The sequence below is a fragment of the Astatotilapia calliptera genome, chromosome 7 (assembly GCF_964374335.1).
Source record: "Astatotilapia calliptera chromosome 7, fAstCal68.1, whole genome shotgun sequence".
In the NCBI taxonomy this organism is placed as follows: Eukaryota; Metazoa; Chordata; class Actinopteri; order Cichliformes; family Cichlidae; genus Astatotilapia; species Astatotilapia calliptera.
Window position 1 is genome coordinate 44,840,959 of NC_137428.1, and position 24,810 is coordinate 44,865,768.

The 24,810-nt window shown below is 38.6% G+C and overlaps 1 protein-coding gene across 2 annotated transcripts; it reads left to right on the plus strand.

The window, feature by feature from the left end:
* Positions 1-4,741: 4,741 nt before the first annotated feature.
* LOC113026221 (ceramide kinase) lies at positions 4,742-20,127 on the plus strand. 2 transcript variants are annotated; one of them, XM_026174743.2, is made up of 14 exons: positions 4,777-5,106; positions 10,055-10,093; positions 13,042-13,182; positions 13,281-13,403; positions 13,508-13,633; positions 13,726-13,792; positions 14,480-14,625; positions 15,693-15,767; positions 16,141-16,293; positions 16,530-16,635; positions 16,964-17,043; positions 17,899-18,104; positions 18,208-18,428; positions 18,519-20,127. In XM_026174743.2, exons 1-14 carry the CDS (start codon positions 4,971-4,973, stop codon positions 18,604-18,606), a joined length of 1,707 nt encoding a protein of 568 aa, XP_026030528.1. In that variant the 5' UTR covers positions 4,777-4,970; the 3' UTR covers positions 18,607-20,127. The 2 variants fall into 2 exon arrangements, with proteins under 2 accessions (XP_026030530.1, XP_026030528.1); XM_026174745.2 differs by lacking the exon at positions 10,055-10,093 and having other exon boundaries at positions 4,742-5,106.
* Positions 20,128-24,810: the final 4,683 nt, after the last annotated feature.

Below are 24,810 nucleotides of genomic sequence, written 5' to 3' on the forward strand. Positions count from 1 at the left end.
TTAGGCCCAAGTTTGTGTCCTTGGTTTGTTTGAAGATCGGAGTTAAATCAAAAAAATGGAAAACTTGTAGGAAACTTGTTTTTCTTTTTGAAATGTAATTTCTACTACGGAGCCGATTTTGAGGTTTAGCTTTTTGTTTGTTTAATTTAGGTGTGAATTCTTAGTTTTGTTCTAAGAGGAAATGCTGTTTCAGGATTAATCTGTTTATGAATATGAAATCTGGCAGTTTTAGTGTGAAAGAATTAGTTGGCCTGTACAGTCCTAAACCCTGTGGGAAGACTTCCTACCGTAGAAGAGTTAAAGCTATTGTAACTGCAAAGAGTGGGCCTACATCATGGTAAATACTAGATTAATAATCTAATGTCACCCTAGTTCATGTGCATGTGAGATGGATGAGCAAATATTTTTGGCAATGCGGTGTATTTCAAATCAATCAGCAGTTACTGGTGCTGCATAGGGCCAGCTACTCTGCTCTTCCACCATTATCCATTTTGAATGACATCACCTGAGTAGACACAGCTGGGAAAGCCTTGTCGCCATGTATCAGAGAGGGTTGTTCTCCTGACCTACACCATCAACTTCACCCTCAAGCCACCTTTCCTCATCACTGCTTGAGCTGTGGGGACATCAGCATCCATCATGGGCCAGGGGGGAGCTACCTGTCTGAGTCATCAGTCTCTGCTTTCAGTTTCTCAGGGGAGGAGAGGATGGCTGCTGACTGACTTTAAACAAAGGTCGGGCTCAAAAGTCTTGAAATTTAAATTTCACTGAATTGACCAAATAACTTGATCTAAAGAAATATTGGTGAACTTTGTAGAAAATTTAGTTTACTTTAAAAAATGTTTAACTGATACAGCCCAATGAATTCTCATATCTTTGCTATTTGAATTTGTGGCAACTTCACCTAATAAGCTAGTTAGTATTTACAATAATAGTAAGCTACAGTCGAGCTACTAAATTTGCTCATCTTAAATTTATCGATAAATATCCTCCCTAACTAGGCTCAGTGATGTGTAAATCCTTACATGAATAAATGCTGAAAGCTACACTCTGCCATTTTCAGATCTTGCAAAGCTGTCCAATGGACCAAAGGGGGACCTTAATTTTGGACTTTTCCCTGTGTTTTGTCCTTAAAAATGAATTATATTATGAATCATCTGAGCCAAAAGACACGCTGTGGAAGAGGGCCAGAGATTAATAACTAATGATTAAATGCAGAGTGGCATATAAACACAGTGAGTTTAAAAAGAAAAAAGTGAAGAAGAAACACCCAGTGATTATGGGAAGCCCCCAGCAGCATAGACCTTTTACAGTGTAACTAAGGGATGATTTAGGGTCACTGATCCAGCCCTAACTATATACTTTTTCAAATCGTTTTAATCCTAGTTTGTAGATAGGGTGTCTGTTTCCCAAATCCAAACTGGGAGCTGGTTCCACAAAGACAAACCTAGATGCTGAAGGCTCTGCCTCCCATTCTACTTTTGAATACCCTCAGAATTAAACCAGTAAACCAGCAGTCTGTGAGCGAAGTGCTCTGATGGGGTGATATGGTACTAGAAGATCATTAAGATGAGATGGGGCCTGATTATTCAAGACTTTGTGAGGAGAAGAATATTTAATTAGATTCCGGATTTAACAGGGAGCCAAAGAAGAGAAGCCAACATTGGAAAAGCATGCTTTCACTGTGCAGTCCCCGTCAGTACTCTTGGTGCAGCATTGTAGATCAGCTAAAGACTTTTCAGGGACTTTTTTTTTTTCTATTATAGGACATCCTAATAATCATAAATTGCAGTAGTCCAGCCTAGAAGTAATAAATGCATGAATCACTCTAAGACAGGATAATTCTCATTTTAGAGATATTGCACAAATGGAATGAGAATACTTTATTGATCCCTAGGGGAAATTATTTTTATCATTATAAGCAGTCCTACATGCTTGTGTAATAGTTGCATTGCAGAACAAATCCTGGTCAAAAAATAATTTTGAAAATAATTACTGAAGTTCACTCAGAAAGATCAATTGAATAAAATGAGTGTAAAATAATATTAATGATACTGGAAGTAGCTGTACATGTTATATCTGTGAGATGATTATGAGTATTTTTTTCTGTAATGTTTAAATTTTTATTTGTGAAAAATTCATGAAGTTTTTACTGGTTAACGCTAAAGAAATGGTTGTCTCAACAGTGCTCTGACTTTTTGTCAAACTGGCTACAGTGCTGAAGAGAAACCTAGGGTTCAATCAGTGATGAACAGTAAGGTGTGTGTGTGTGTATGTGTGTGTGTGTGTGTGTCTGTCTGTCTGTCTGTCTGTCTGTCTTTAAATAAAGAAGCAAGCTATTTTTTTTTCAGGCTAAATGATAATATTCTAAATGAGTGAGACACCACTTTCTTCTCCAGCTTATGAGTTGTCTGTTTTAAGGTTCACATTATACCAGGAGTCGAGTTACTCTGATCGGAGTCTTGCTTTTTCAGGAGCTACACTACAGTCATATGGAGTGAAGATGTGAAATTATTAAGACAATCGGCCTCTGTGGGAGTAGCTTTCAGGTAGCTGCTCTGTACTGTGTTGGCACATGGCATTGAAGGAGATGGACAGTGGATGAATTATATGCTTAAATTTGCACCACTTTCACCTTTTAATGAATAGTATTCCTATTCCCCTTTTCTTTAACTTTGTGTTTTGTGGATTTTTTTTTTTAAACATTTGGTCCAAGCACCTCAAATAAATAAATTCATGTTATTCTTATTTATCCATTTTCTGATTTTATTATATATCTTTATTTATTTTCATTTATGGGACAAGGTCTATATGGGCTGCTAGGTTTTTTTTTTTTGTTTTTTTGTTTTTTTGTTTTTTTGGGGGGGGGTTACATTTACGATTTCTTATAGGGTGAGCTGAAGGGCCCATGTTAATGATTTTCTTTCACATACTACATCATACTTAACCTTTTTTTTTTTCTTTTAAAGAAAAAGGGAACTTTTTTTTTTTGCCTTTTTTGTAACAAGATCAAATCAGGTTGCATATGACAGACAACCTCCGTTTGAGTTGAAACCCTTGTTTAAAGCTCATACCAAAACGGGTTTTGAAAAAGGATCAAATATGCAATTAAGAATGATTGTTACTTCCTCTTGTATTTTGTTTTCCTCGTAGCTTTAGCTGTGCTGGCATTACTTATTTTGTGGTGTTTTGTTTGTTTGTTTGTTTGAACCAAAAAAAAAGAAATGTAGTTTTTGTGAAGATGGAGATGGTAAGTAACCTTAGACCGTGACAGCAGCTCCCCCTACTGTTGCTGAGTGAGGTTGTCTGGTTTGCTTTAAAAATGGAAGAACTGACTCTAATTTTGGCAACGTTATGTTTTGGAAAAAACAAAGTCCGAATATACTAAGGGGTGGCGCATTGTTTTGTTCACGTTTGATTTTTGATTCTCGTTTTGTTTTGTTATTTGTTTGTTATACACAGGTTTAAAGTGGGATAAATTATGCCATCTAAAGAGGTGGAGTTAAAGCAGGGGCAGGGGAACTCCAGTCCTCATGGGGCGGTGTCCTGCAGGTTTTAGATGTGTCCTTGATCCAACACAGCTGATTTTAAATGGCTAAACTACCTCCTCAACATGTCTTGAAGTTCTCCAGAGGCCTGGAGTTCGTTCTCTCATGTTTGCATGGGTTCTTTGTGGGTACTCTGCCTTCCGCCCACAATCCAAAGATATGCAGTTAATGGGGTTAAGTTAAAATGGTAATTCCAAATTGGCCATAGGTGTGAATGTGAGTGCCAATGGTTGTCTGTCTCTATGCCCCACCACAGACTGGCCACCTGTCGCTGGGTAGGCTCCAGCCCCCTTGCGACCCTAACAATGATAAGCAGAAGAGAATTAATGGATTTCCACCTTTTTTGTTGTTGTTGTTGTTGTTGTTGTTGTTTTAAACTTTTCAGTATTTCACTCCACTGTATTTCAGGGACATTTACAGTACTGCTACAGTACTTTGATCCTTTAGGTTACATTTGTGACTGTACTTTTACACTTTTACTCATTTGGGAGTAATTTAGCAGTAATTTTTATTCAGCATTTTTTCCTGACATTTGGGGTTGATATGAAGATCTGAGTAAGTTGCAATGTGTCTGTCAAAAATATCGGTAAGGTACAGCTGGTCAGAGTTTTGAAATGGCTCTGGTCAAAGCCATGTCAGAGCTTATTGGCTCTGGTTGCCCTAGAATAACAGTCAGCTGATTTCAGTTCTTGGACCTGAGGAGGAAAGTACAACCTGGATTACTTTTAAACAATTCAGATAATCTACAAAGCTATAAATGACACATTATCATTGAACTTTCAAAGGGAATTCAGTTATAGGGAGGGATCGCAGTCTGAAGGGTATGTGGGATTTTAAAGTTCAAGTGTGAGGACCACAGGGAGGAATTTTTGTATTTCTGGTTTGAGGGGCCAAAACATCAAGTGCTCTAAATGGGGACTTTGTACTGAAGAGGATTAGGGACACTTGGGTGGGCGTCTTTTCCAAAATTCTGGGGAAAAAGTTGTTTATATCAGCTTCATTAATTGTTTCGCACTTCGTCCTGAAAAACAATCAAAACAGAGACAAGGTTTCCAGGACGGTTTAACTTTGAGCATCTAAACTGTATATTCAATTTGGACAGTTCAATGCGGTTCATTGCCAAAATATTTGAATTACGAAACACGTAGATCGGGTTTTCTGAAGGCACCTGAATGCACCACAAAGCCCCTCCTATATCCGGTGAGAAACCGCTATCAGCCAGAAAATTGTACCGACTTGGAGTCCGTTACATGGGTATACAGTAACAGAAATCCCCGTCGTTTAAAAAAAAAGTACTTATTTTCGAGGTTCGGGGCCTCTAAGGGAAACTCACAGACAACATGCCCGGGGAAAGGTAACCGTACTCGGAGTGCTGCTGCCTCCTCATCCGGCTAAAGGACGGAGCAAGACGGCTAAACGCCAATGGAGAGGCCGGGTAGGCTGCTGCTGCAGTCGGAGCTCCGCGTCAGAAATGCCGCGTACGATGTAAGCCTGAGCCGGTCACTGCTCATCTGGAAGAGACGGACCTCTAGTCCCGTGTACCACCCGTTTAGACCCAGTAAGATCCGTGATTAATGTGTCTGCCTTTGTCTATGTGTCTTAATATATCTCTCTGTTGGCCTTTAAGCGCACCGCGACATCCTGTGTGATAAACAAAGAACTCAGAGAAAACGTGAAAGGGGACACACAGCAGTGTTTGGACCTGTGGATATCATGCCGTTAACTTTCCGCTCTGAGCACAATGTATCCGGACTGTAGGACCATATGAGATATGATACATCCGGTTATATAACACTCATCATCCAGTCTGACAGTGGAGGTCACTGAGGCTGCAAGCTGCAGGGACGAACAAACACACCAAACCTCATACATAATTTTAGAATATTTTAACCACAAACAACATAATGAAAAATCACAGTTTTTCAAGTAGCAGAGGGTTGAGTGATTTATTTATTCAGTAGACGTGCTTTTGTTTGTGAGCCATTGTGTCCAGCTGACGAAGGCAATTGCACCATTCACTTTATTTTAAATCCGTTTTGGACACGTCCACTTCCTTAAAAACATATGCTATGTTTGAATGGAACTGGCTACTTGATGTTTTGCTGTAAAATCTGTAACATTTTTATAAGTTTTCATCTGAAAGTTATGGGATTGTTACATAGGAAGTTTATCGAATACAGAGACTTGTTAACAGTTTCCACTACGAGATTTTAAAGAAGGATACTGCACTTAAATGCCACAGCAGTATCAAAAAGAGTACTCAAAGTAAGTACAAAATCTCCAGATGTGAAAGCGAGCCCCCTACTCACATTTCTCTCACACCATCAGTCCCAAATTAACTGGTTTACATATGAACCAGTGTGTGTTGAATAACATGGTCACACTGAGTTTGTGTTAAAGGTTACTGGCTAACCTCATGTACTTAATTACTTCTCTGTTGTTGATTTGTGACTGTAACATATTACGAATCGATCACCCGATCATTGTGTTGTCGTTTGAAATGTAGATGTACCCTTCAGTGTGAGCACAACAAATAAATAAAAAAACAAAACAAAATAACGTTTCATAAACAAAGGTTTTATAGTTTTATATTTCTTAATACTTTAATTCTAATTTAACATTATCAGTGACATATTCAGATCAGTATAACTGTAAAGCTGGGTGGCTCTTGCTAATCGTCTGATATGCATCACTGCCCCGGTCAGGGATGTAATCATTGCTTTATGTAAATACCATGGAGTCAGGACAGACTGTTTTACAGTATTTGTCTGCTAACACAAACCTTTTGTAGTGTAAACCTGTATCATTGAACATAACAAAGATTGATAATATGTACTATTCGTGGACAGTCACCTTGTCTAATACATGAACACATTAATGATGAATCATTTGAGATGATCATGGTGAACAGAAGTGTTTTAGTCTCTGTTAGAATCCAGTTAAAACCTCAGTAGAGACTACCACAGTCATTCACCTCAATATATCTTAATATAATCCTGAGTTTTATTTTGTTTTGGGAGTTAAAATATCAAAATAAGCCAAATTTGTGGTTTGCATTTGTTGTTAACCTCCCTGTGTACTCTGTGTTAAGGTTTCAGTTTGATAGTCTACATGTTTTTGCCATTTACTGCCACTTGGGGGCAGTAAACTACTGTAATGTTCATAACTATTGTTTGTTTATACACTTTTTTTTGGTTTTTTTTTACTCATCTCCAGAGTGTAGATGTCTATAGCTTCAACATCTCAAAAGTGAGCGTAATACTTTCTAATAGCCAGCAGGGGGAGACTCTTGTTGTGTTGTATTGTATTGTATCTTTATTTCAGACATATACAGAAAAAAACAATATATACACCAGTACACATACTTGCATTTACAAATACGAATATATATGTAAATACACACACGTATGTGCTCAGATAGAACATAAAATAAAATAAAGTCTAAATGACATGAAATGACAATTATTAGGTCTGAAATGGAGTAGGAAGAAGTATAACATACTTGTACAGAAGTCTGTGGATGAATATCTCTCAGCTCCTTCACTTTATGAAGCTCATTCACTATTTTTATATCATGGTTAACAGAACATTAAGTCAGTTACAGTGGCTATTTTCATGTTTTATAGACAGTCTATGCTTACGGCTTTATAGAGGAGTAAAATCAAGCGTTAAAACGATGAACTTTCTCCACGGGAGCCATTGTTTGCGCTTCTCATGTGAGGTTTATTTATCCTTTTTTCTTCTTCTTCTACCTCTTTGTGATGAAAGGTTTCTTTTTCCTGTTTTAATGCAACTTTTCAACAGGTTGAAATGCACATTGAGGCATGGAGGCAAGCTTTGCTTTTTACACCAAAGAACTTGAATCTTTAAAATTTTAACTAAAGAGTTGGACATCTCTGGTGGATCATCAATGACTCACCTCACACTGCCTGTTAAAATGATCCCAACTGTTACTGCAGGAGGTGCGTGACAGTGTTTGTTTGTCAGCAGGTTACTTCTCTTCTGTTTCATCCGAGTTGGTCAGGGTTCAGTTGTTTCCAGTGTCATGGTGACAACAGCTGTGTGTGTAAAACTGAAACACACACCAGCATGTGTTTTGTATTTCAGTTGTGAATTTTTTATGTGTCCTAGTTTCTGTCTGTCTGCTGCTGGGGGTGTTGAAACGCTAAACTTTGTTGTCTGGGTCAACTTTGCTAGCGAGAGACAGAGAGAGGTGTTGAAAGGCTGCTCCAACGGAACTTATTGTTTCAGAGGAAAACACGAACACGGTGTACAGTCGAGTCTTAATAGCTTACTTACAACTGGGCTCGTCAGGCACTCTTTTTGGCTGCAGTGGTTATTATTATATTTACATGCTTCCAGCTCCCGTTTCTGGTTGGTGACAACTCGTACTTTTCCACTCTCCTTTTTCTCCCTCCCTCGCGCTCACAGACGCATAACGGCAGTCCATTCTCCCTGCAGCACGGACTACACTGCCCATGAGGCTACATTCTTTAGGGCTATGCCTGTAACACACTGCCTATTGCCTTCTTATTAAATAATTTTTGTCAATAATTTTTAAAAAATATTTCTTCGCATCATTCTGCAGGCCACAAATAGAGGTGACATGGGCCGTGAGATTGACACACAGGCATTAGAGCCGCGTTTTGTTTGTTTTTCCTCTGGTGTGGAATTACCAAAAATAGAGAGAGCATAGCCTAATATATGAAACAGGAAAAGACCGTGCCGTGTAATCCATTTATTTCAACAAAGTAACTGTATTCTGAATACCACCTTTTTAAACGGTAACTGTAACGGAATACAGTTACTCATATTTTGTATTTTAAATATGTAACGGCGGTACATGTATTCCGTTACTCCCCAACACTGAATACAGTGCAGCATTATTTACAAAGTGTGCACAATGAGATATTTGAATTTAAGAACTGAATGGGTGAACAGTATAGTGAATATTAAGAATATAACTGTAGCTTGTAATATCCCCCTAACGCCTGTATTATAAAGCAAGTTCACCATGCCCAGGATATCCTTTTCCTTATCTGGCTTCGCTCATCTTAGAATCAGCAGTCCTGCTAAGCAGTCACATGTAGCTTCTTATCAACTCAGTAAGTCAACCCAGGGTTTTTTCCAGTGTAGCTAAAAGCACGTGGCCATAAAAGAGGTAGTTTGCAGCATATGACTAATCATAGACATGAAGACATACCAGCAGAACAGCATTTTAAAAGAAAAAGAAATCTATGAGTAACTATGAGTAGGCATGAAATATGGTGTAAATGCATCTTTATACCTGACGATGTGTGACCTATAGATTAAGTGCTCTGAGTAAATTAGGCTGAAGGAACTCTATGTAGAGATCTGACTCACCAGAGAGCCCATAATACAATGCCATCCATCCATCCATCCATCCATCCAACTTCAGCTTATACCCATAGGAGGGGTCCACCCTGGACAGTTTGCCATTCACACCTATAGCCATTTTAGAATCGCCATTAACACGCATGTCTTTGCACTGCGGGAGGAAGTTGTAAACTCCACACTGAGTTTGCATTCTTTCCCAGTGCTTGTGTGGGTTCTTCACATACTGAAAAATTGATTATGATTTGTGAGATTATTGTGTGTTTGCAATATGCTGAGTATTGCATTGTGAAGCATACAGACTGATCGACAGTGTCATTAAAACCTGTCATGTTGCATGCACCTGACAGACTAAACTGTTTGTATTACAGTCTATTCCAATTCATTTTTAATGCAAATGTGTAGACTAGCGTGCACATAGTGTACAGGTATTGTGTATGTAAGACAGCAGTCAGCAGTTGTCCTCTGAGATGATGAGCTGCTATCCTTTCAGCTGTACTCAAACGTTCCTCAGCTTTATGCATCACTTCTCTGATCCAGACTGTGTCTGTGGAAAGAACTGGGAGGTAACTTTTTCAAATTGTCTTCAGTGTCTGATGTGTTTTCCTTTAAGTGCATGTGATGTTAGCTTTGTCGTCTTTGGCTATCAGTCTTCCATCATGGTAAGGTGCGAAAGGAGCTGTCAATTCTCAATTCAAGTCCATTTTTGATTTAGACACAGATGGCATTTTCTGATTTCTTTCAATACCAGCTTTGCCCCACATTTCAGTTTACCTCACAAGAAAAAGCCGACAGCACAATCTGGTGGACTGAAGAAGCAGCTGAGTTTTTTATTGTAACTAAAAAGTTCAGTTTTTATTTGCAGTCCATGCAAACTTTATCTCTGTATTGTCCCTATATTGATGCGATGTTGCCGTGGAAAATACTGAAATACTTAATTAAAAAATTTTTTTCTTCACCCCCACCTGTAGTAGCCAGAAAGGAAGGCTGATTTAAAAACATGTAGACTATAAAGTTAAAAGGTGACTTAGTATCCTCATTCATTTAGGCACTTGTTGATCTGAAACAAAAGTTACATTTTTTCTGATTGTCTTAGGTTAACTTACTCTCTATCTGCTAATTACAGTGTTACCTGTATGGTTTTCCTGCAGGATTTTGTGTTCCTTTGTTTCGTCGTCGACCTGATCCAGGTAGGAGATTTAGTTCCCACAATGCAGTGGGCCACCTCCACCCCATTGTGTGGAGGTTTAGTGGTTCTGCTGTTAGTACATGTTTCTGGGTTTGATGGCTGAAGTGTGAGGTCTGTTTGTGTTGTTCCAATTTAAATAAGTGGTTTTATTCCAAAATGATGAAAAATAAAAACAAAGCAACCTCCTAACCTAACATTAGAGTAATTAAATAATCTCAGTTTCATGATATAACCTTTACCGTCAGAAGTCATGTTTTGGAATAAACCACATTTTTAGGAGTAAAACGTGTCAGTTTAATGCTGTGTTCAGTCTGTTCATCAATAACAGATCCAACAGAAACATGTTGCCCTCCCTGTAGCTCTTGTGTCAGTGTTCGATGTGTAGTTTGGCTTTGTAGTTCCACTAATTTAGCTGACCTACTGTAGTTTGCTTAAGTTTCTTTATATGGGAGATAAACATGCTCCTGGCTTCAAGAAAACACTCTTTGGTCAAGTGTTATGTAGAGGAATAGTCTGATATTCCTCTTTTTCTTTCTTAGAGTAAGATGAAGACATACACTATATTTCCAAAAGTATTCATCACCCATCCAACTCCTCAAATTCAAGTGTTCCAATCACTTCCATAACCACAGGTGTATAAAATCAAGCTCCTAGGCATGCAGAGTGCTTCTAGAAACATCTGAAAGAATGGGTCGCTCACAGGAGCTCAGTGAATTCCAACATAGTACTGTGATAGGATACCAACTATGCAATAAGTCCAGTCGTGAAATTTCATCTCTACTAAATATTCAACAATCAATTTTTAGTGGTGTTATAACAAATTGGAAGTGATTGGGAATGACAGCACCTCAGCTACAAAGTACTGGCAACACAAACTCACAGAGCGGGGTTAGCTGATGCTGGGGTGCATAGTGTGCAGAGATCTTTTTGCAGTGTCTTTTGGGAGGAATTAGAATGGAGACTGAGCCAGGCCTTCTCGTCCGATATCAGTGTCTGACATAACAAAGTTGTTTCTGGAAGAATGGTCAAAAATTCACACGAACCCATTCATAAAATTTGCAGAAAGCTTTTATGAGAAGAGTTGAAGCTGTGATAGCTGCAAAGGGTGGCTCAACAATATATTAAACCTTATGGATTAAGTGTGGGTAGTCACTCAAATCCTATTGTGTGTGAAGGCAGAAGATCGAATACTTTTGGCAGTATAGTATAGATCAAAAGTACATGGTGAAAACAAAAAGTATTGTGATTCTGCTCATAACAAGGAAAACCTTAACTGAACTAAATTTAGCCACTGTCTCATTAAACATCATCTCCTTGTCCTTTTCTGGATTGCTTCCAGTGCTTCATGGAAGTCCTGTTCTGAATTGCTGGAGTGTGTGTACGTATTTCTCATTTATTACCAAGCTAACATCAACTTCTGTGTCAAACTGACCGTGTTTTTCTCATCATGGGTCATCACCGATGAGCAAAGTTTTGGAGGGTGACTGCAGCCCACCCTCCAAAAGTTAGTTTTCAGTGGAATAATACACACACTCTCAAAGTCAGCAGATCGTGGATCGGGTGAGAAATGAGACCAGAAGGAGAACCACCATTCACCATGGCTGCTCCCCTCTCGATGCGGGGTTCAGTTTTAAAGTCCCGAGGCATTTGAGGGAAAACATTTAGTGATCACAGTAGCAGCAGTGTAACAGTTCTTCCAAACACCAATCATCCCTTGATATTTAAAACACACTTTTGGTTAACACCTGGGTATTTCTTTAAATGGCATGAATGGCAAAAAAGGAGAATTTTTTTCTTTTTAAATATTCAGCTTTCTCTAAATTATCATGCCTTAACCAGACATTCTATGGCAAGGACCCTAATCCTAAATGTGATGTAGGTCGATTTTTGTTAATAATAAAGCAACAAACTAGATTAGAGGAAAGCCTCATTAAGAATTATCAATGGCTCCTCAGTGCTTTGGCAGAGGTTGACCAACAGAAGGAGAAATATGACCAGAGAAGTGCATGGAGTGTGGTTCTTCTCCTGATAAAGTATTTCCAATTAACAGCTCCAGCTCTGGTTTCAGAATTGTTATTCACCAACACAGTCTTCACTCAACATGAAGATGTGGCTCCCTATAACTTCATCAAACATAGAAAATTGTCACAATAGGACTTCCACGGAGTGAATATAAAAAAAGTCAGTAACAATGGAATCAGTCCTGAGATGCACAAGGAGCTGACCCTGAGGGGGGAATTTAAATCAGGTCAAAAAAATTTTTTTTTGTTATTGGCAAAGTCACAGATCTTGATGACACCCCTGATATTTAAAGTTTATGAATGTATTTTTAAAAATATGCTACTTCTGGCTATAATGCTGTTTTGAAATGGTGAAAAGCTGATTTTGGGGCTGTTTTTTTTGTGTTTTGTAAATAAAATATAAATATAGTAAACAGGGATTTTTACAAAGCTTTGTGTTGGAGTTCATGATGATTATTATTGAAAATGAATTGAACGTTTGTGGAAATGATCACAGCCCAGTGATACAGTAGTGTTTGAAATGGAGCCAAGGTCTCACTCAGTCTTATTTGTTATTCATGAAGTCAGAATTAAGATTAAAACCATTTGAAGATGAAAATGTGCCGTAGGTTCCTTCATGTGGAGACAGAATAGCAGAAGAGTGATTGTGATGTGAGCTGCAGATACAGATAAGTGAGTCAGAAGTGAATCCGAAAGATGACAATGCCAATATGTGGGTCATGTCACACTCGAGTATTGCTAAACTTGCTGCATCACTCTAAATATGTGGACTTGTTTCACATCATCATGACCTCATTCTAGAAAATAAGGCCAAAAGCAACAATACCCCTGGTGGTGCCTTCACATGCTGCCAGAAGGCTCTGAAATTTGAGAGCTGGCTGCTGGTTGGCGACACTAACTGCTTTGTGTGCATCTGTGTGTTGTTCAGGTGTCTGTCACAGTGTCCCAGTGTCAGAGATCATCTCTGTCAGAGAGGAAGAGGAGGAGAATGGCAGCAGACAAAGAGACGATGGCAGCTGGAAAAAGATCAGAGAAAGAGAGGGAAAGGACTGCAGGCAGGCCTTCACAGGTAATCCAAACACTGCATGATCTGCACTCTAGCACCTTGGCAATCAAAGATGGCTGATTATTAAATAAGTATTTTTTTTTAACTTGTATCTGTTTTAGTGTTGTACGTGGAGAGGTGTCGGCAGCACCGCTGGCGGTGTGCTGAAGTCACCTTCACTTGTTCGGATGAGGCGGTGTGTCAGCACTGGGTCAGCAGCATCAGAGAGCAGCTCGCCAGTAACAGTATGATTTTACAAAAACCCACTGTCTGAATAACTCATGCCGCTTCCACAAACTATTTGTGACATAGTTTCTGTTGTTGTTGTTGTTGTTATTTGTGTCAACAGCCAGCAGACCAAAACATCTGCTGGTTTACATAAATCCATATGGTGGGAAGCGTCAGGGAAAACGGATCTACGAGCAGAAAGTTGCCCCCCTGTTCACACAGGCTGGAATCTCCACCAGTGTTATTGGTACGTCCAAGTCACTCACCACCCAGTCTCCAACTTCCTGTGTCAGAATTATACATGTAACACACTGAGAATCTGTGTGTTTGTTGTCATAGTGACAGAGTACGCCAATCACGCCAGAGATCACTTGAAGATGGAGGCAGAGTTGAAGAAATTTGATGGGTGAGTTTTGTTTGTCCATAATAGAAGTTCACCCATAAGCTACAGAGTGTGTCAAAAACAATCATCAGATTTCAAAAGACTGGACAAAGAAGCTTGAAGTAAGGGTTTTTAATAGTTTACATACAAAACAAGATTGTAGTCCTCCAGATACTTGGCATATGTCCAAGCAATTGTCAAACTCGTCCCACAGTTTTGTGAGCATACCTGGAGTCACTGCAGCCATTGCTGTTGTTATTCTGCCTACCAGCAACCACCTGAAACTCACAAACCCGCACCTTGTAACATTACGCGTTAGAATGCAACCACTTTGAAAAAGGAAGATTCTTTGTGATTCACCCTGTACAGTGAAGATTAATTACTTAAATGCTATAAAAAAGAAGCCGAGCACAACATAATTCAGATTCATAAACTTTTTGGACAATTACACATGATGATGATTTTCAACCAGACTTTCAGCTTTAATTCAGCAGGTTTACTAAAAGTACTGCATCAACTGTTGGTGGTGTTATGCAAATGCTCATAGATCTGATTGTACATGTAGGACAGTAAAAAATCCCTGAGCTTCCCGAAATAAATCACCACAGAAAATATCTGTGTGTTTTTCACACAACATTTATACATGTGATCTTTTAGAAAAGGTCACGGAGAGATTGTCGATGCTAATATTCCACTGTGACCCTTGCTTAGTGTGGTGTGCGTTGGAGGGGACGGCATGTTTAGTGAGATCATCCACGGACTGATCTGGAGAACACAGATCGACTGCGGCGTAGATCCAAACAGTCCAGAGGAGGCACTGTCTCCCTGCTCCCTACGCATCGGAATCATTCCTGCAGGTCTGAAACTCAGAGAAATATCACTGCTTTTCTTTTTGTGTTGGTTTACAGCAAAAATGTAGGTAACTCTGACTTCATCCTAAAGGTGTAGCACTGTGTCACAGGTGTACTTCAGCAGGTTGGAACCATTACATGGTTTCTTTGGCGCCAAAGACTTATGTAAAGGTTTTCCAAGCCTCAAGGGATTATTTATTGAACTAACAGACTCTAGCGCCTGCTGTATTGTTCCAGAAACCTCCAGCTCTCTGGAGTCTGCTGTTTTGCCAGCTAACAAATCACTTTGGTCTCTCCTTGTCTAGTTTTTAAACTGTCCTTAACCTATATGAAGAGCATCTTCTTATCAGCACAAACTCTGGTACTTCATCACAAACAACTGCTATAAATAAAAAGTACATACAATACTTGTAGAATAGACACCTACAAAGACAGAGCGTGAAAAGAAAGACCAAATTGTTTGGAAGGTTTTCTATCTTTGTCTGTAAATAATATTTCCTTCTATTATTTGTATGAAAGCCTCACATCAATGCTTCAACTGATTTTCTCAGCTCTTCCCTCTTTAAGACATAAATAGCATTGTTGCTATATATAAAACATCCCGAGTGAAAAATAGCCAGACTTCTTCCTGATTTAGAAAGACAGTTTTAGCTGCTGACCTGGACAGTGATAGAGGTAATCTAGCTTTTAATGACAGGTGAGAGCCAATAAGTATGTAAGTATAAATACAGGCAGTCACTGTGACCTCATTTCTCAGTTGTGCTGGTTTGTGTCCTTGGTGTTTTCTGCTGCTGTGCTTATAAATACACACAGAGTCAACTGGGGGACATTATTCCTCTGTGCAGATACAAAAGTGAAACCGCACACCTGGGCAATTAATGGTTGCAGGTGTTTGTGTGTGCACAACAGGAGCAGCAGTGCTTTTACAATGTAAAATCACATTGTAAAGGTTTAAGAAAATAATCAGAATCGGTGATGACCGTCCTCTTTTCACTGGAATGTTCTACACTAGTAAACTGTTAGCAGATGGTGTTTGTGTTCTTTCAGCTCATTGTTTCTTCTGTCTGTTTCAGGTTCCACAGACTGCATCTGCTTTGCTTCTGTGGGCACAAATGACCCCGTGACCTCTGCACTACACATCATTGTGGGTCAGTCACATCATCTCCATGACATCAGCGGTCATAATATCCATTCCAGCAACATAACCTTTCTGAAGTCTAAAGTTAATGTTAACATGGAAACTATTTAAAAAAAAAAAAAAAAAAAGGACAAACACTCCTGGGGTAATATCTAACTATTTTGCTGAGAAAGCAAGCGTTAATGTAGACTTCAATGTCAAACATTGGTATTAGAAGTGAGAATTTGATACAGTTTAATAGAATATTTGATACATTTAACTGAACTTATTTTAAAATGTAAAACAAACCACAGCTTGGTTTGTTTTAAATTCTCAGTGTACGTGTCTGCTTGTCTTTCTTCAAAACTGGCAAACATAACATTTTTTTTAATATCTGTGTGCAGGAGACTCTCAGCCGCTGGATGTGTGCTCAGTTCATCACAACAACATGTTCCTGCGATACTCTGTGTCGCTGCTTGGATATGGTTTTTATGGCGATGTGCTATCAGACAGCGAGAGGAAGAGATGGATGGGGCCTGCAAGATATGACTTCTCAGGTGGGAAAATATATAATATCCTTTAATTTTATCTATAATGTTTTACAGATAAAGCAGAGAAATTTATTGATGTCTGATTTGTCAGAGAGGCCCGGTACTCTAAATATTAGCAAAGAGAGGTTGTTTTTATGTCACCGCTCAGTCACATCAGCCTACCACAGTCCTTCCAGTCATTTTCATTTGCTTGCACGTGTGCATTATTCATCAGAATTTCTTTTTTTGGTAATGGTCTGCAGGTCTGAAGATGTTCCTGACTCATCATTACTACGAAGGAACAGTGTCCTACCTGCCAGCCAAAGGTATCATAGGAACGCCACGAGACGCGACCAGGTGTCGATCTGGGTGAGAGATCCAAACATTTATCAACTTGTTTCCCTTTTTTCTTTAAATATATAAATACTCTTTTGAATTTATTGGAATTTTAGAGCTGATCATAAACCTGTGACCTCAGTTACAACCAAAACATTTTATAAATCCTATTCTAGTTTATTAACTCTTTGGCTATCTGACTTTCAGTTTTGCAGCTGAAGCGTTTGGTTTATGTTGCAACCAAACGCAGTCATATAAATTAAAGTGATAACCTTCTGAGGTTAAATGTAAAATGGCTTCTCATTAAAGTCCTTGTTCATTGCATCATTTAAGTAACGCTGGTTTCTCTGTAAATCTCCAGGTGTGTAATTTGTCAGCACAATGGACAGCTAAATTCAGAGAGAAGCGAGAAGTATGAGATGGATGAAGCATCAGACTCTGGTCAGTCCAAAAACAGTTTCTAATGGTCTTACTCACTGAACATTACTCCATTCCTAAATCTCCTCGTCTGGCTTTGTCATGTTTCTTTCTTGTTAAATCTCAGAAAATATTTATATTTGTGAATTAAAGACAAATATGTAACACTTCCTGAAAAATGATAAAACCGTGTCCATCCACCCATGGCTGTTCTGTAGTCTTGGTAGACATCAGCTGGCTTTGTTTTTCTAGTTTTTATTGAATTCCATACCAAACCTAATACCAACATATTATTTCTGAACACTTTGAGAAGTTATTGTCCAAGTTGACTTCAAGGTTCTCCAAGTTTATTTTGGCTCTTGTTCACAGCAAATTCACTGAGCCTAAACTTTAAACCTGAACCTCTCGATCTTCACCGAGTGCCCATTGTTCTGAGAGCTGTGACAGAAACTACCAGTTGTAGTCAATCATAATCACTAATAAGAAGTTAATAGATTTAGATAATAGATGCAAAGATTTAAGTAAGTGTATGTATATATTTGAGCCTGTGTAGACAAAAGAAAATTCCAAATAAATTTAACCTTGTGCATTTAATCCTTTTTTTTTTTTTTTAGTTATTTAAGGTTGGAAAAAGAACAGTTCAAAGAAACCATTAATCCCAAAGTGTGTGTAAACTCCTGAGCACAACTGTAGTGATGCAACCTGCAGTAAATTCATTATGTGAGAAACATTGGACTGAATGTAGTGAATGGAACTTTTTGTTTTGTTTTGTATGTTTATAATGAATAATGTGCAAACTTTTGGCACAGAGTGAAAACTGTTTTGGCAGCAGTAACAAGTAAAGTCAAATCTGTCTGTTTTCTTTTGTTTTTCATCCAGAGAGTAGTGGCGAGTGGAGGACGATTCGAGGAAAGTTCCTCGCTATAAACGCTGCCAGCATGAGCTGTGCTTGTCCTCGCAGCCCTAAAGGCCTCTCGCCTGCTGCCCACCTGGCTGACGGCACCACAGACCTCATCCTCGTCCGAAAATGTTCCCGTTTCAACTTCCTTAGACACCTCCTACGACACACCAGCAAAGATGACCAGGTATATTTCCAGTCTAAATTAAAACAAAAACAAAAAAACATGTTTTTATTGATATTCTTTGGACATTTTGGTCCACAACTAAATACTTATTTCTCTCAATCAGTTTGACCTTACCTTCATTGAGGTCCATCGAGTGAGGCGTTTTCGTTTCATGCCACGTCACTGCCAAAGCGACTCGGACCTGGAGTTGGACTTGCATGAGAATAGCAAGCGGCAGATCTTCAGCCAGATCTGCAAAGACCACCCAGCTTGTGGCTGTGCACCCGCCTACAGCAGCTGGAACTGCGATGGCGAGATCCTGACCCACACAGGCATTGACGTCAGGTATGACGACCCTGTGGGATCTTCTTCCTTACAAATATCAAAACTTGGTTTAAGTTTTCTCTTTAAAAACAACTTCTGCTGTTTTCTCAGAGTGCACGGCCAGTTGATCAAGCTGTTTGCTCGAGGGATTGAAGAACTGCCAGTGTTTGAGGATCTCTCCAACCCCTGTGCAATATAGATCTCCACCAGTCTGTCCCCAGGCATTGGAGCCATCTGATTATGGCCGCCGCCTAAAGCACTGCTACCACCTCCATCATGTGATGCTCATCACATCTTTCACTTGAAAACTCAACTGGCTAAGTTACATTGTTACTCAACAAATGTCATCAGCGTAGTCAGAAATGAAATTTTACTTTCCAGGTCTGAGGATTTAAGGTGATTTCCTCACAGGTGGGAAGTGATGCTAAAACTGATGAAACTCTAGATGCAGAAAGTAAAACATCAACCTCAGATTTTGGATTTTTTGCTAGATGACTGTTGGTGTTTGGTTGGAATGGTTGTTGGGTGTTTGGTACCAAATTTATTTAATATTGAACTCAGGCTTGAAGCTGAGACTTGCACAGTTTTAGAGTGAACTCAAAACCAAAGAAACCAAGACTCAAACAATGAACGTGTCCATGTCTGCACAGCCTAAATTGTCCTGTAGTTCTTGAGTCCTGTGATAGTGAGGTCCTGACCCACTATGCCAGTCTTATTTTCTCTTAACTCAGACTTGTTTTGATTTGATTTCATTCTTTCTTTGTTGTTTGTCTCATTGTTTTACTTATCAACTCAGATTTGACTCTCTCACTGACTTGTTTTTTTTAATCTGGACTTGTTATGATTGATATGTGTTCAGCTTCACCTTTGATGCTGAAACATGTGTTAATCACAAGTAATGCTAACTTGTTTTATCATTATTGGTGTTTGTTTTGTGACAAATCGTTGTCCAGTCTCGTTTCCATCTTCTATCTGTTTTGACCAGTCATGGGTACTGTTCCTAATCGATTTCAGTCAAAGCTCCAACTCTTAAGCTAGTTAAACTGTTCAAACATTTGGGCTTTGATTTTGATCTGTCACAAGTGTTTCAATATCTTGCTCTTGTTATGGTCTTCTTTCTCAGTTTCAGATGTTCGGAATTAACTGTTACATGCCAGACACCCTACAATCATTCCCAGAGTCATCTGATCAATAGGGGTTTTAGCTCATTCATTAAAGGTTGAAGGAGATTGGGTGAGTATTTACAGAAAATAATTCTGATGAGACTTGTTTCCACAGCTCCAACTTTTCATCTATCAATCACAGCGTTCACTGCAATGGGACGCATTCAGCTTCTCAAACAAGTCCATCAGAGTTGTCTCTTTGGTTCCTTACTTTTTTCTGTGAGACTCGAGCTCAGTCGTAGCTTTGCAATCATTTTTTCACTCTTTTTAATTATCAGAAAATAAGAAAAAAAATTCTCAAAGATACTTTTCAGTCTCATTTCAGTCAAGCTGGTCATGGCTGGGTAAACTGAGCAGCGCACAAATAAATCCTTTTTATCTTCCATTTCTGCTGAATATGCAACTCAGTCTGAGTACAGACACAAAGAAAGAAAAAAACATGATGCTTTAACAGCAGTTTTACACACTAACTGTACAATAATCTGTAATGTCTGTGATATGTGAGCTCAAGCTGTAGCTGTAAAATCAGTTTTTCTGTAGTAAAGCATCATTTTGAATTCTTTTGTCAAGTTAATATTGCTTCATCAAAATCTCAAGATGGTCATCTGAACCTTCCAAAAGTCAAAAAAACATTTTATAGCCATTGCAGTTTTTTGTTTTTATTTTATGTTGGGTTTTTTTGTTTTGTTTTTTTCAAAGCTGTTCCTCACAGTGAGACATTAAATGGCCAAAAGAATGCAGACAGCTAAAAAACAATGTCATGTGGATGAAACACATAGTCCAAAGCTACAGGGATTAATCTCCTGCAATACTCTCTGTAGTATGTTCCCATTGAAAGTCACAACAGCATTACTGGAGTCCCGTATTGATATTGTATGAAGGTCGGACTCATCTTAGGTGCTGCGTTTAACCTGTGAGAGGCTCTATGAAGGCCAAACTCCCATTTCTATACTACCTAAGCACCCTGTGCTCAACTCTATGGGTTCAGTTAGTTTAAAGTGTGTATGAGCCGTTGCAACCCTGCTTTAGATGATATGCTAAAGCTCTGATGTCAGCATTACTAGTCAATGTCACAGATGAAATCTGCTCTGTAAAAACTTCTGTTCCTGAAGTGCAGGAACATGAAATAATTCCAGACAGAATTTATGCCTAAGAAAAATCTGAATTGCTGTTAGACACTGCCTAATAGAAACGCACAATCTTTGGAATACTGGCAAAGGGGTATTTCATTAAGAGTGTCTTCTTTCACAGCATCACAGGTGAAAAGGTTAGGGAAACACTGCAACAAAAACTTTCCCTAAAGAAAGGGAAGGCTGTAAGTGTTTAATCCACACATACTTGAGTTTTCTTGGTAAATAAAATTGTGGTTAAATGCTCTACTTACTGTGAGAAATGGTTTTGTTTTTCTAAACTGTGGCTGTGTTGAAGAAAACTTCTTTGTAAAGTTCAATTTGGCCACAAAGAGAGAACATTCACACACCAGTCTCTGTCATTTCTAGAAACCTTCAGCAAACATCGCTGAGCATGTCGTAGCCCAAAGGCCTCTGTAGCCACTGCTCACTGTGTGCACAAGATTTATCGATGTAGAAAATGAAGAAATGTAGCAGCCTTAACTGTTATGTTAGCCATCTTCATGGTGAAATTCTTTGTGAGGTTTCAAGAGAGGTCTGCCTAATTCTTATATAGACATATTTCTGTTATTATTGTATTGAATCAACATGATCGTCCCAGAGAATAACTGTTTGAATCAGTAACGTGGAAATTTAACAGAGAAAGGAAGATGAGCATCAGCACTGGAATCTCAGACTGTAGATGGTGTTTGTATGTTTACCAGTGCACCTGTTTCCTTTCCACCCATGTTGAGCTGGACTCAAACTGATGGAGAAGGGACCCAGTAGCAGCTGATGATAAACTGCAACACCTACCAATCAGCTTTCAGATTTATTCTTGTTAATCGGACCGAATACCAGCAGGGGTTCACTGATGTAGCAGTTTGTCTGTGTCTGTGATAGATGTAACTCAGGCCACAGGTCTTCAGAGCTCCACAACCTTTGAAACCAACCAAAATACATGGGATAACATCCATGATTTAGGAAAGCTGGTAAACTGGGTTCTAAGGACAGGCCTGTGTTAACTGGAATTAAATAGACCTCTGAAGACCTTCAGCTGAGCTGCCTTTCACATCCTGATTTAGCTTTTAAAGTTGTATAAATCAATAGTCACTCTGCTGTAACACCCCCTTAAAAAAGCCACCAACCAAATACATTAAAACTTATCCACAGAGGTCGACTGATGACCGAAACAAATATATATTTGCATTTAGCCAACTATTAAAATGTGTTCCATAATTATAGCTTTATTTATTAGTCAAAGTAGAAATTGGTAAATTAATTTGCTTGTTTTCATTAATTGAAAGTACTGGATTGATACTATAGCCGCTGAGCTTACTGCTAACACATAGTTAGCCAGCCATAGTAGCTAGTCTTGCAAGCATAGTTTTTAACGAGCAATGTAGCAAAACTGTCCAACCTAGCACAATGCTGGATTACACTGCAAACACAGTGAGAGAAATCACCCCGGAAAGGCTTTGTTAGGTAGTGAGCACTGAATCTGTAATCATAGGACTTTATCTGTCGACTTAGTAGTACTCACACTTGCTAATTTGGGCTTAGTGGGGTATGCACAAAGACAGTTGTGAATACAATCAGTGCATTTAAAAAAAAAAATACCTGAATGGGGTCAAGAAGCTGTGTGTGAAACCTCTGACTCATCAACAAACCAGTAGTGGAGGATGCATTGTTGGTGCAGATAGATTTCACAAGTATCTATCTGGAATACATGTGTTGCATTTCTTTCTTTTTTGTTGATGCCTTTGATGAAGACATCAGGTCATCAGTGCATGTTTTGCTTTGTGTCTGTCATTGAATACTATTAAAAGCTTAAACTTCATTTACATGTCATGTAATAGTTGCATGATGATCAACATGTTGCAAAGAAAAATAAAATGGTGATGTAACTGGGAGTTCCAGAGAAAGTGATTATATTTGAATCTATAGAGGCAGATGTAACCATGTCATAGTGTTGTTAAACATGTAGAATGAACTGCAAGCAGTATTTTTAGCACTTATTAATCGTATTTACTTTTCTGATTAATAGTGTATAAAAACTAAGTGTCCATTCTTTTCATATCACTGAGTCTATTTTGAGCATTCTTTTAACCAGCCCTGTTCCAGTTATGTGAAGCACTGTTTCATTTAAACGCTCTCCTGCTTACTAATTATTATTAATATAATCTCCAACACTGTAGTTCAATCTGACACTGAACACTAGTTTGATCTGGTGAATCAGTCGACCTCTAGCTGTAATCTGAGCTGTAACTTATACCTTCTGCTGTAGCTGTTGCATTATCAACAAATAAAATATTTTCAACACTTCATGTTCAGAGTTATGCAGTTTGTCTCGGCCTCTAGGAAACAAATCAGAATTAACATGGCTGATCATATAGACGTGTAGAGGAGAGTGTGCTGTCAGGGTCAGCACAACCTGTGTGTGTAGAGCCAGTCACCCATAGTTAACCTGAAAAAAGCATCCCTGTGTTTTTGAGCAACGCATTACTCTAATATTGCAACCAAATAATAAAAAAAAAAGTATGGCTATTCTATGTGAAATATTATGAAACTGTTTTGTTCATAATGGTACGTAAAATTTATTTGTGTGGCACTTTTTAAGCCAGGAATCTGTTGCAAAGTGATTTACAGGGAATTAATATATAGACAAAAACATCATATTACAAAAGAACATTACTCAAATGCCTGTCTAAATATGAGTTTTCAGGTGTATTTTAAAAGAAGCCACAGGTACATTGGTGGTTGAAGGTGATTTAATCTCCTCAATTTCTCCTTGCTATTTGGGCTCCGATGAATATAAAAACAAAGAATTACCTGATTTTCTTTTTTTTGCCTGATTTTTGTTTCTGAGATAAATGAGAGCCACATAAGAGGACGTTCGTTTTACATTTCAATAGAACTGTGGCAGTATAATGTCCTCGTAAGTGGATATCAGGCCCCTGTAGAGTAAAATTAGTATTTTGGTCTAGACAGCCCAAAATGTGATGTCCACATGTATGTGGACGTCAGGTCCTAGGAGGATAAAGGAGCCTTTGACAGACAAGTAAAGAGCATTACAAGAATCTAATCTAGAGGAGATGAAGGATGAACAAGCATTTCCAATTTAACTTTGGAGACAACAGTCCTGAGTTTAGTGATCTTTCTTAAATGAAAAAAAGCAGGAGCGGGTCAAAGACTTGGTATGAGCATCAAAAAACACAGACTCATCAAAAATTAACCCAAGATTCCAAACAGTAGCTGGAGAAGGGACCTAGATGTTGTATAATTTGGGGCTTAATACTCTCTCAAGCAAGAATTAAATACTCAGTCTTGTATGTGTTCAGCTGCAGACAATTGTTTGGCATCCAACCATTGATTGCCCAGTCCATTAGAACAGATCGTTTTTCCAATTCACAAATTTTAAAAGAAATGTACAGTTAGATATAATCTGCATGCAGATGATAGGAAATAATTTTAAAATGACTAATGATAAGGCCTAATGGCAGAATATATACTGAGAATAACAAGGGGCTTAAAACCGATCCGACCACATGAAAATCCAATTACATCTCACCAAAATTTTCTCACTGAAATCAAAAGTGTTCTGAGGTGAACCATTTTAGGACAGATCCAGATATCCCTACCATATGATTGAAATGGTGAAACTTTAAGGACAGAGTGTAACTTTCTAAAAGCCGACTGAAAGTTGGCAAGAATATTGTGCTTCTCCAGTGCCTTCTTTGCTTGTGTCCAAACAGCCTTTTCTATTATTTCAGCAATGAAAGGAAGTTTTAAGATGTGCCTGTATCTTGTCTGTAGTGTCAGATCCAGACCAAATGTACAGACTGACATGAAGACAGCATGCTATTAATTCATGTGAACAGTAGCTAAGCATCACAGGACTTTAACAATGGAGTGTAAAGTACCTATATGCATTTTGCCCCATAAATAAGAAAACAATAAGACAAATCATGGCGAAAAGCATTCTGCCATGATTTGTCTCATAGTGTCACTTAATATTATATTCCTTGAGCACTGAAATGTTCTGTGACCACACCAAGCACAGAGGCCTCCCATTTACCTCTGTGAACAAATAGGATATTATCCATTTTCATGGAATAAAATCCACACTCG